This window comes from Bufo gargarizans, chromosome 5 (genome assembly GCF_014858855.1).
Source record: "Bufo gargarizans isolate SCDJY-AF-19 chromosome 5, ASM1485885v1, whole genome shotgun sequence".
Taxonomy (NCBI): domain Eukaryota; kingdom Metazoa; phylum Chordata; class Amphibia; order Anura; family Bufonidae; genus Bufo; species Bufo gargarizans.
The window spans coordinates 363,715,606-363,728,249 of NC_058084.1; the positions used below are offsets into that span (position 1 = coordinate 363,715,606).

Genomic DNA, 12,644 nt, shown 5'->3' on the forward strand with positions numbered 1-12,644 from the left:
ATGCCACACTGCTTCAGCGTGTTTCTCCCATTTATGTGTTCCTCTACATTCCTCTCACATTGGATAGCTGGAGAAGCAGTAAAGTGATCCAATGCACATTATTTAAAAAGCACTTTGGGGATTTGACTCTTAAAGCTGGATTTGGTCCTTGATTGTCATAGCTTTTAATGCTGATCAAGCTGCAATGTGTGATGCTCTTCTTACCGCGCCTCCGGAGACCTGTCATTAGCCGTAGAATATGAATTGAAATAACATCAGCACTTTAAACCAGATTTGTCTTTGCAAGCTTTAAATAAGAGCTGTACATGATCGGGGCTGTGTCTAGCTAAATTAGTTCCCAAGGAAGCAACTTTGCATGGGTGTCTTCATTTCCTTGGCTTGAAGGGAGCTGACCTGTCAGATAGTGGATTTTAATTGGGAATATTTTTATGACAACGGTATTTCAGCGAGTTGTAGAGAGCTGGTGAATGGCCTATTCATGCACTTAAAACTGAGGACCCTGCAGAAAACAAACAGGATTCGTATATTTTATTGACAAAAAACAGGAGCGGATCCAACAAAATAGTGAATTAGTCTGCACAATATTTACATTAAAGGGAACAACATTTAAAGTTACAGCTCTTTCATTCTCAGGTTTTATGCTGGTCCCAGAGGTTGAACCCAACTGATCATGAAGTGATGGCAAATCCTAGCAATTTGGGATGCAAATACTGGAGCTGGAGCTCTATTTTTCTGAAAGTGAGCTCTAAATACCTTGCATCCATATAGATTTAACAGATCACCTTCTGGCTGCCTCCAGCCACCAGTAGGTGGAGCTAACTGCGTACTGTTTGTACATAGGAAATCAATAATAAAGCTGTATGCAGTAAGCTCAAGCTCCCCCTAGAGGTGGCTGCCAGCAGATAGAAAAACATAATGTTAAAAGACGGACGTACATTTGATTGGAGTTAAGCTGATGTACTTCATTAATTAATTATTTTTATGAATGGTTTGTCATACAACTTTGACATTAGTAGAACCTGTTCCTTTACTTATTGTTATACAACACACAGTACTGTGAAGCATTGTTTTCACACCTGGATAAAATGTTTGCAAATTAAGAATGCTTTCAAAAATAAGTGTTACTAGTTCATTTTTATCAATTAACAAAATGCAAAGTGAATGAACAAACGATTAAGTTAGAAATCTAAATTAAATCAATATTTGGTGTGACCACCCTTTGCCTTCAAGACACTTCTAGGTACACTTACCTACAGTTTTTGAAGCAACTTGGTAGAGTGGTTGTTCCAAACATATTTGAGAACACCACAGATCTTCTGATATTGACTGTATATTTGTTGTCCTGCTGCAGAATATATTTGGAGCCATGATGGCTAAGTATCTGCCTGTATTTCTCAGCATTAAAGGGTTTCTCCGGGAACAATGTAAAATGCCCCAGCCAGGGCTCCAGATGGCGACCAAAATGGTCGACAATGCGACTTAGAATTCACAAATGGCGACAAGACTTTTTAGTCTTTTCGCCATTTGCGACTAGACCCGCCGCCGCAGCTCTACTGTTGAATACAGCGGCGGGGCACAGGAGCTGACAGTTCTCTGCCCCGCTGCCGATGTTCTTCTCAGCAGCGCAGTGGAGGAGTCTCTCCCTCCCCCTGTGCTGCTGCCGCCGCCAATAAAAAGAGAGAGAGGAGGGGAGGGGCTGTGGCCACTGCGCCACCAATGAAGATAACTGACCTGTTAATACAAATACAGGAGGTGGGTGCCGGAATCAAATAGCCGGCACCCGACCTCTATGACAGGGAGCTGCGATCAGCGACAGTTAGCCCTTCAGGTGCGGTACCTGAAGGGTTAACTGCCGCAGATCGCAGCTCCCTATCATAGAGGTCGGGTGTTTGATTCCGGCACCCGCCTCCTGTATTTGTATTAATAGGTCAGTTATCTTCATTGGTGGTGCAGTGTGCCCCCCCCCCCCAACACCCACTATAATAAACATTGGTGGTGCAGTGGGCAAAATGAACTCACCTCCTCCAATTGATCGCGTAGCTGCCGGTCTCCTGTTCTTCCTTCAGGACCTGTGGTGACATCACTGAGCTCATCACATGGTCCATTACCATGGTGATGGATCATGTGATGTACCATGTGATGAGCACAGTGATGTCACCACAGGTCCTTTGACAGTTCCTGTAGAAAGAACAGAAGACTGTCTGCTACGTGATCAATTGGAGGAGGTGAGTTCATTTTGCCCACTGCACCACCAATGTTTATTATACTGAGGTATTAGGGGGGCGGACTGCGCCACCAATGTTTTTATACTGACCTTCTACTTTATTGACCTTCTACTAAGCATTCTGTATTAGAAATGCTATTATTTTCATGCAGCCCCATTAACTTCTATGGGGCCTGCGTTGCATGAAAAACGCACAACATAAAGCATGCTGCGATTTTCATGCAACGCCCAAGTGATGCATGAAAATCACCGCTCATGTTCACAGCCCCATAGAAGTGAATGGGTCCGGATTCAGTGCGGGTGCAATGCGTTCACCTCACGCATTGCACCCGCGCATAAATCTCGCCCATGTGAAAGGGACCTGAAGGGTGAATAGGACAAGGGTTCCAGCACCTAAGGGGGTTAATAGTAAGTAAAAAAAAAAAAAGACACTAAGGCTACTTTCACACTTGCGGCAGTGTGATCCGGCAAGTCGTTCCGTCGCCGGAACGGCCTGCCGGATCCGCCGATCTGGATGTGACTGAAAGCATTTGTGAGACACATCCGGATGCGGATCAGTCTCACAAATGCATTGCAAGAACTAATCCATCTCTCCACTTGTCATGCGGACAGACGGATCCGTCTTGTATCTTATTACACATTTTTACCTGTTCTGCGCATCCGGTATTTTGAATGCCGAATCTGGCACTAATACATTCCTATGGGAAAAAATGCTGGATTCAGGCAAGTCTTCAGGTTTTTTTTTCGCCGGAGATAAAACCGTAGCATGCAGCGGTTTTATCTTTTGCCTGATCAGTCAAAATGACTGAACTGAAGACATCCTGATGCATTCCTGAACGGATTACTCTCCATTCAGAATGCATGGGCATATGCCTGATCAGTTCTTTTCTGGTATAGAGCCCTTAGGACGGAACTTTATGCCGGAAATGAAAAACGCTAGTGTGAAAGTACCCTAAAATATTAAGTTTAAATCCCAATTTTACATATGAAATATATACGGTAAACAATAAATAAACATATTACATAGCGCTGCGTCCGAAAAGTCCATACTATTAAATTATAAAAAAAATATCTCCTATGTGGTCAGCATTCGCCTTGTCACCCCCAAAAATAGGATAAGACTGTTTTTTTTTTTTGTGTGTTTTTGCGCGGTACTGAGTATCGCAATACTTTTTTATGGTGACAAAAGCGAATCAAAATTTTGATATCGAAACAACCCTACGCCGATCTGATCGGCGTAGCGTTGTCACGATACCAATATTTTGATTTGGTTTCGATTTAGCTCCAACAATTTTCAGTTCAGGAGCCAATGGCTACTAGGTATTTTTTTTAGCCTGGAGCATTGCCAGCAACCTGCCCTAGAATGTGAGTTGCCACCACTTGCAGAACTGCCTATGTGGTGAGGGGGCAGGGCCTGTACAGTAGATGGTAATAATGTGATCCTGTCTATGATATGCCACCATGCCTGAGAAGCCTGACAGGAAAACTGACCAATATGTAGTATATGCAAGTGCCAGAGTGTAGTGGGTGTAGTGAGGCTCCGTTTTCTCACTCTAGGCATCTCTGCAAGTGGTGGCAACCAGTCCTGCTCACATTCTAAGAGAGGTTGCGTGGGGCCATTTTAAACCATTCTTGGAGAACCCCTTTAAGGATACCATTAATCCTGACCAAATAACCAAACTCCATTTGCTGAAATTCGTCCTACAAGGAACCTCCATGATGCTTCACTGTTGCCTGCAGACACTCATTATTGTACCACTTTCCAGCCCTTCGCAAACAAACTGCCTTCTGTTACAGCCAAATATTTCAAATATTGACTCATGAGTGCATAGCATCTGCTGCCATTTTTCTGCACTTCAGTTCCTATTTTTTGTGCAAAGATAAGTCACATAGCCTTGTTTCCACTTAACAAATATGGCTTTTTGTCCATAATTCTTCAATGAAGACCACTTCTGGCCAGACATCTCGGAACAGTAAATAGATATACCTGGTTACCACTGGTTTCTGCCAGTTATGAGGTGATGGCACTACTGGACTTCTGATTTTAAGGGAAACGAGAATGATGTGTCTTTCATCTGCTGCACAGTTTCCTTGGCCAAACACTTCATCTACGGTCCTCAAAGTTGTTCTTTCAAGTTCTTTCAAAAGAGCCTGAGCAGCACATCTTGAAACTCCAGTCTGCTTTGAAATCTTTGCCTGGGAGACACCTTGCTGTTGCAATATAAGTACTGTGTGTCTTGTTGCTGTGCTCAGTCTTGCCATGGTGTATGACCTGTGATACAACACTGTCTTCCACAACCTCACCTTTGTAGTAGAGTTTGGCTGTTCCTCACCCAGTTTTAAGCCTCCTACACAACAGTTTCTGTTTCAGTTAATTACTTTGTTTCAGCCTACATATGATAATGAAGATTATTATTACATGTAGGGTATAATTGTTTAACATACACCTCGCTATAATCCTTCAAAATCTCTGACTTTGTGCAAGTGTACCTAGAAAAATGGATGCTGTTTTGAAGGCAAAAGGTGGTTACACCAAATAAGGATTGGATTCAGATTTCTCTTTTGTTCATTCACTTTGCATTTTTTAAATTGCTAAAAAATAAAAATAAAAATTGATACTATTTTTTTATGCATTCTTAATTTGCAGCATTTTTTCCATACCTGCCTAAAACAAACTTTGCACAGTACTGTATATCAAATAAACCGTGAAGCTAAACCAGATGAACACACTGTTAGTGTCATCAGGAATACGGATATATCATTTAAATCATAAAATATTTGTATCTTTGGCTTCTTTTTGATGTGTGTGACATGCTGAGATAATGTGTGACAGATGCAATTACAAATTTATTCTTTTTTCATCATAACAGTTATCCCTTTTTAACCCGCTCGTGGTGGCACTTTGACATTCAATTGTTGTTGACAATAAAATGTCTGCTATCTCTAGCGCTATATCAGCGTTGTCACTACAGTGAAGGCCATACATTATAACTATTACTTAGATTAGAGACAGTGAAGGGTACGCTGCCTCGTTTTAATCTTGCTCTCCCGAAAGCTAAGGAGACTGTTAGATACATCGTATGTCTTGCTATATATTGGTGTCACTCTCTCAGATGGATCAAAAAGCAGATGACATTATATTAACATGGTTGGAATTGGCTATGGGAACTGTTGCCCACCAGCAGTATTGTCCTTCATATACTTATTCCATTTAATCCTATTCCTTTTAATTTTACATAGTGAAAACCATTTAGCATTCTTCTCCTGTTGTCAGTCTATCTCTCAAATATCAGGACTTCATTTATTGCAGAGCTGACAGAATTAATTGCCTCTTCCCATATTGAAGAAGCCATTACAGATATTATCTAGTTCATTGATAATATATTCAGGGTCTGTCTTAATCCTGTTAATATATCCCTGTTCACAGTATAGTAATGTATATAGGATTAAGGACATAAGAGAATGAAACCTTTTTAATAGCACGGAACAGGAGCAAGTGAGAATAGTTCTTCAATTACAATGTCTGTGCTTTTATAACAGTGAAGGAACAGGTCTTTTTGGGTTTCCATAAAGTCTATTTAAGCCTAATTATTCCTCTCTGCAGCTGCACAGCTAGATGCATTTCTTTCACAAGCAGGGGCACTGTACTGCTGTGACATCTTTTCCTTTTAGTTCCTACTATGTTTGTTTTGAGCTCACAGAACAGATAAGGAGGGGGAATCCTGCTTAGCGAAAGGAAAGACATTCCTGTGATTTTTCAGAAGCGGTGTTAAAACAGTTCATTTATCAGTCTTGCAATCTCGGCTAGCTCTGAAACTCAACCCCGTTTCCTTTGAGCCATCTTCTGTGTCTCTGTTACTAGGGACATATCTTGCCTGACAACAGGCAGTGGACTGCAAATTAGGCTGAAGTGTCTCATAGTGGCTATGACTTTACAGCTCTTTTTCAGGTGTATGCAGACATGTTTTATTTTAAGTATTTAGAAATTTGCTAGTTACACCATTCTCTATTAAATTAAATTAAATTGTGTCAAAGTACATAGCCTTTAAGGTTTTACAGCCACATGTAAATAAAGCACTAATACATTCCTATGGAAAAAAAAATTCAGACAAGTCTTCAGTTTTTTGGGCCGGAGATAAAACCGTAGCATGCTGCGGTTTTATCTTTTGCCTGATCAGTCAAAAAGACTGAACTGAAGACATCCTGATGCATCCTGAATGGATTACTCTCCATTCAGAATGCATGGGGATATACCCGATCAGTTTTCTGGTATAGAGCCCTTAGGATGGAACTCTATGCCAGAAAAGAAAACCGCTAGTGTGAAAGTACCCTAAGCCAGTTCTACTTTACACCAGTTTGATAAATCTCCCCCCAAAATCTTTTTGTATTTGTGTCCTGCAGCCATGTTACCCCCCTTCATTTTGCCCCTTCTTCTACTGTCTGTAGATTATCAAGAAGAAGGATGCAAGAATGCAGTAATCATACAAGACATAGTGGTTGTGAATAGTTTGTAACCATGGTGACACATAGCTTTACATAGGAAATGTATACTCAAAACTGCAAGAGCTTTTTAAGTAGAAGGGTTGCACACTTTGAGGAAATACAGCATTCCAGCAGTGCTCAGCTTGTGTAGTAAAAATTATGATAAATCTGTAGGTTTTATATCGTGTTTCCTCTTTTGTTCTGTTTTTGGATGTGGGACAGGATATTACGGTGTCTTATGTGGTTTTATGTCTTAGATTTTACTGCCAACTTTAAAGCCGTGCTGTGGATTTAGGTCATCTTTTGGATATTGGAATGATGATAATAAACCAGAAATCTGAATTTCTTTAATCAATAATCATTTGTTTCATTAGCCAGTGTATGTCTCATTAAGCAGTTTACTAGGGAGCCCTTCTGTCGGAGGTCCTGCGGCTCAGAATGGAGTACCCTGACGCTGCGCAGAGGCATCCTACTGGCTGCAGGTTTCATTAGAGACTGCGAAACGCTGCGGCTGCTGCCAAGATCTTGTTTTTCTGCAGTTCCAACTTGGATCTCTGAGTAGTCTATAAATATTGTGTTATAGGGGAAGTGTGCCATGTGGTCAAAAACTGTGCATATTTACTTAGGCAGCCAAAACGGCATAAATTTTTTTCCCATGCAGTTGATGAGCACGCACTCTACTGGTACATATGAATACCTCCTAAATGCTTACAAATAAGCACCTTCACATACACATCAGAAACCTGCACCTCCTGTTACCCCAATACGCCTATTAGGGGGGCATTCACACAAATTGCGGATCTGCCAAACACAGATACCGGCCGTGTGCATTCCACGTGTTCCAACCTTTGTTAGAAGTGCCTATGTTTGTCCATTTTGCAGATTTGAAGTCCGCAGCATGTCAGTTTAGACAGGTGTTTTTCGGAGTGCTTGCTCTTGTCAGTACAGTGTAGGATTCTGGCTGGCTGGGTGTGATGCCTTGAAGAGATGGCTATCCTTCTTGCATATCCGTTTCCCATGGAGTATTGCTCATACCATGGAGCACCTCTAGTAAGTCTCCATACAGCACTGGTCTTTTTAAGAATATTCCGTACCCTGCCTAAACTACATCCAGGGCATCACACCCAGCCAGCCAAAATCCTACTCCGTACTGAAGAGCGGTAGGCACCCTGAAACGGCTGTCTACGGATGGATATCTGTCCTGGCTATATTCCCTTGTCAAACCCCAAGGGGGAGCCACTTCTAAGAGGTGGCGCTGGCGAGATGATTCTCCTCCTTGAGAGATACCTCTTTGCATATACATTTTTTAAAGAAAAAATTGTTTCAGCTTTTCGTAATTTTTTTAATAAGCCAAGTGTTACAGTTTCAGGTCTTTTTTTAGGTAAATAAGTTGTATTGTCAGAACCTCGTGTACAAGTCTGCAGAGCATAGCACAGGAAATATAATCATGTCAGAGGGAGAATTCCCAGAAGAGTCAACCTTGTAAGAGAAATGTGCTGACACTAATACAGCCTCGGAGATGTCTGCACTGTATTCAGCATTTCATACAAGTCTAATATATTTACCAACGATAAGGGAATGATGGTGCAAAAGCCACCGAATATTTACTCTGATTATAAACGCTTATGTGTGTACAGTGAAGCCATTAATTCTTAGCACGTGCTTCCCAGGAGACCTGGAAAGCCTCCAAGGCTCGAAATTTATAGGTTGAATGAAATAATAAAACCTAATAAATATTAAAAATCCATTCAGTTGAAAGTTTCACATCTAGGAATCCATAGACAGAGGGACCTACTTTGAGAAGCATTTATTTTTCAGTTTAGGTTTCAGGATTTTTCCCATTTGCAAGATATTTTTTAACTAATTAAATGTACGGCAATGAAAAATCATTCACATTTTTTTAAAAAATTGCTACTGCGGAATCCTTGCATCGCCGCAATGGTAATTATTATGGAAAACTGATTTCCCTACAGAATTTCTTAACCTCTTAAAGGGGTTGTCTGGGAATACTTAATTTCTGGCAGGTGCTGGCAGCCTGCCTCCCCTACTGAAAGGATCGTACTTACCTGCTCCCCGCTGCTCCAGTCCTCCGCGCTGGCTCCTGCATCTCCATCTTCTGGTCCGTGGTTTGTTTTCTTCCTCCCCAGCTTGGGCATGGTCACCTGATTCTCTTCAGCCAACCGCTGGCTTCAACGGTGGACACATCACATCACGGCTGAAGCGAGCGGTTGGCTGAAGAGGATCAGATGACCATGCCCATGCTGGGTAGGAAGAAAACAAACTCAAGCCCGAAATTATGTATTCTCGCCTTTAATGAGACAGCCTTTTTTGGCCAATAGGATGCAACTTTTTTTTATTTCCATTGTTGACGTAGCCCATATAGAAATTTAGTTTTTTGCGAGGCAAGCTCTATTCTTCAGTTTCACTATTTGTGGTACCTTTTATTCATTGGTTAACCTTAAAAATGCATGTTTTTGTTGTATGTTTTTTGTATAATTCCAATTGTTTAAATTTTTTTATCCTTCAGTGTACTGTATAAGTCCTCATGCACACTATTGTGTCTGTATCATGGTCCACAAATCATAAATCCAATTTTGGCATTTTTTACGCCACTTATTGTATAGTTAACATTTTAACAACTATGTAATTTTATTTCAATATTTTTTGCATTATAACTTAATTTGTAATCTGATTTCATTAGTTGCTCTTTTTTTTTTTTTTCTTTATAACCTTAAATAATTTTTTTTTCCTACTATGGGACTGTGCCGTCCTTTGATCTCTTTGATAATTATACATTGCTATACAGGTATAGGTATAGACTTAGGTTGGGCCTAATGCCTATCAGCACCCTGCAGAACCTCTATAAAACTGCTTAGATGCCACAGTCACTATAGAATGTGGTATCTAAGGAATCAGTCTATCGTTGTATAAGAAGACCGCGCTGCTGCTCACTCCTCTGAGCCGCCTCTTTTTTCGGTACAGAGCAAATATCTGGCATGGAAACGGACCATCAAGCTCCACAGATAGGTATCTCTCCTCTACCCAACCTTCCAGTAGGCAATCAAGGAATCACAACCATAGTGATAAAGCACTGACTTCCTCCGTACATAATTTTTTTTTAAATTATACTCACAAGCAGAAACTTGATTAAAACGGATGTATAAAATCACAAAGGTGCACAATCACAGGTCCGTTTCCATGCCAGATATTTGCTATGTATCGAAAAAAGAGGAGGCTCAGAGGAGTGAGCAGCAGCGCGGTCGTCTTATACAACGATTTACTGGATTCTGTGATTGTAACCCACATCACATCGAGGACCTGCAGCGCAATAAGTACAGCTACTGTGATGTAAGGAATCAGAGCTATCAGATACCAGATTTTCTATATACAGCTAGAACACAATGTTTTACTATAATCCTTGACTCTTGGCATTTTTTTCATGTATCAGATTCTCTAAAATGTTTCCAGAATGTACACATCCCGCTGATTGCATTTTTTTTTTTTTTTATTGCAGCGCTGGACCTAAAGGTGATAACATATATGAATGGAGATCAACTATACTAGGTCCTCCTGGTTCTGTATATGAAGGGGGTGTTTTCTTCTTAGACATCACATTCTCCCCCGACTACCCATTCAAACCACCAAAGGTAAGTCATTAATAAATGTTCAACCTAAGATTGAGGAAACCTTTTCTAGTGTTAGGCTACATGCACACGAACGTTGTTTGTTTCCGTGTCCGTTCTGTTTTTTGTTTTTTTTGCGGATAGGATGCAGTGTGCTGTCCGCATCAGTATGTCCGTTCAGTAGCTCCGCAAAAATGGTGCATGTCCTATTTTTTTTTTTCTAGTTTGCGGACAAGTATAGGCATTATTACAATAGATACACAAAAAAAAACGGATGCCATAGGGACGTCATTCGTTTTTCTTTTTCGGACCGCAAAACACATACGGTCGTGTGCGTGTAGCCTTATACAGATAATTATCTCCTCACTCAGGACAGAATCCAAGGCCCTGGATGGAGAAAAACCTAATACTGTGACAATCTGCAGACACAGATGAGCAGTAAATCAGATGGCCGCATTCCGTAATGTCAGCATCAGCGGTATTAGAAGCTGACACATTGGAGCATGTGTGCAGGGACAGCACTGCTGTTCTCTTCCTACTAATGTTGTTGGCTTTGGCTCCGGAATGTGCTTCAGCTGGTTTTATGGCTGTTACTTATCAGCAGGCTGATTTTCCTGTGTGGTGAGAAACGGACAGTGAAAGCATATTGACTTTCCTCAACGTATCTAACTGTACGCCATGCTATTGACCTGCGAGAATAACTATCCAATTTGTCTAGTTAGTTTGCTACTTTCACACTCACATTTGGTGCGGATCCGGATCTGCACAAACGCATCCGTTCAGATAATACAACCGTCTGCATCCATTCAGAACGGATCCGTTTGCATTATCTTTAACATAGCCAAAACGGATCCGTCTTGAACACCATTGAAAGTCAATGGAGGACGGATCCGTTTTCTATTGTGCCGGATCCGTCCCCATTGACTTACATTGTGTGTCAGGACAGATCCGTTTGGCTCAGTTTCGTCAGACGGACACCAAAACGCTGCAAGCAGCGTTTTGGTGTCCGCCTCCAGAGCGGAATGGAGCCAAACTGATGCATTCTGAGCGGATCCTTATCCATTCAGAATGCATTAAGGGCAAAACTGATCTGTTTTGGACCGCTTGTGAGATCCCTGAATGAATCTCATAAACGGAACCCAAAACGCCAGTGTGAAAGTAGCCTTAGTTATTTAGCAGATGTGGACCCATTGACTTAAATGGGTCCACGATCCGACCGCAAGAAACGTTCCGCATTGCAAAAAATAGGACATGTTCTATTTTTTGCAGTGCGGAGGCATGTCTCGAAATTTGTCCGTGCTTCCGGGGGCTTCTGATTCATGCCTGCGCAATATGGGTTAGGGGGCACTCCCGCTTGGTGCATGAGCCCTGAGAGAGACAATCCGCAGGCCCAATGCCTCCACCCCTTACCCTATCTACTTACTGTCTTTCTGCAGAGGGATTTTGTCGGAGTGGGGAGGATTGTTTCCGATAGTATATTGCGCTAAAAAAAAATAAAAGGGTTTTGTGAATACCTGTCCTCACGATAGATCATCAATCTATTTTCGGTGAGGGTCCAGCTCCTGGCACCACCGGCGATCAGCTGTTTAAAGAGGCCTCTTCCTAGTCTGTGACGTCATGTTCATCAGTCACGCGGCCTTGGCACAACTCAGTCCCATTCAAAGCACAGACGCTGTACAAAGTATGGCGCTGTGCTTGGTATCCTTTAGGCAGCTGATCGGCTGAGTTGCCGGGAGTCGGACCCGCACCTATTTATCCTGGGGATAGGCCATCAATATTGAACTCATGGAAGACCCCTTTAATACTTTCACATTTTAGTAATATCTGATAGTCTGTCTGGAAACTGTGTAATAAATGACTGCGGGGGAAATCCGTGTTCATAAGAATAATAATGCTGCTTCATGTAGCCTGTCAGTACTGGATGCTTATGTCTACCCTATAAGAAATAAATCAATGTATCTGCTTAGAAATGCATGTCGTGCATTGCTTGTGTCTCTAACTATTCCCCTTTCTAACATGTGCTGCTTTAGAATATGGTGTCATGACTTTATACATTTTGCACATATTGAGGCTAAGCCATTCTTTGCCGCCAGACCATGTTTTAGGAATGAGCCTGTAATTGGAGGCTGAATAGACAGTGCCCTGTGGCAGACTACTACGTACAATATCACACGCTGTATTTTGGTAGTATGTAAACATTTTAGGATGCTGTGGTTTAGTATGTGTTACAGTGTTTATGAGCAGCAGAGTTTGAACACGTTTGTGTTATTTGACCACATTTTAAGTGATGACTTGTGTAGCGCATAAGTCCCGAC

The 12,644-nt window shown here is 41.6% G+C and overlaps 1 protein-coding gene across 1 annotated transcript in view; it reads left to right on the forward strand.

The window, feature by feature from the left end:
• Positions 1–12,644, forward strand: part of LOC122937990 (ubiquitin-conjugating enzyme E2 E2) — a 217,423-nt gene that overhangs the window by 165,645 nt on the left and 39,134 nt on the right. Inside the window, exon 4 of the mRNA XM_044293231.1 lies at positions 10,221–10,353. Within this exon, the coding sequence (XP_044149166.1) occupies positions 10,221–10,353 (133 nt within the window). The remainder of the gene's footprint in view (positions 1–10,220; positions 10,354–12,644) is intronic.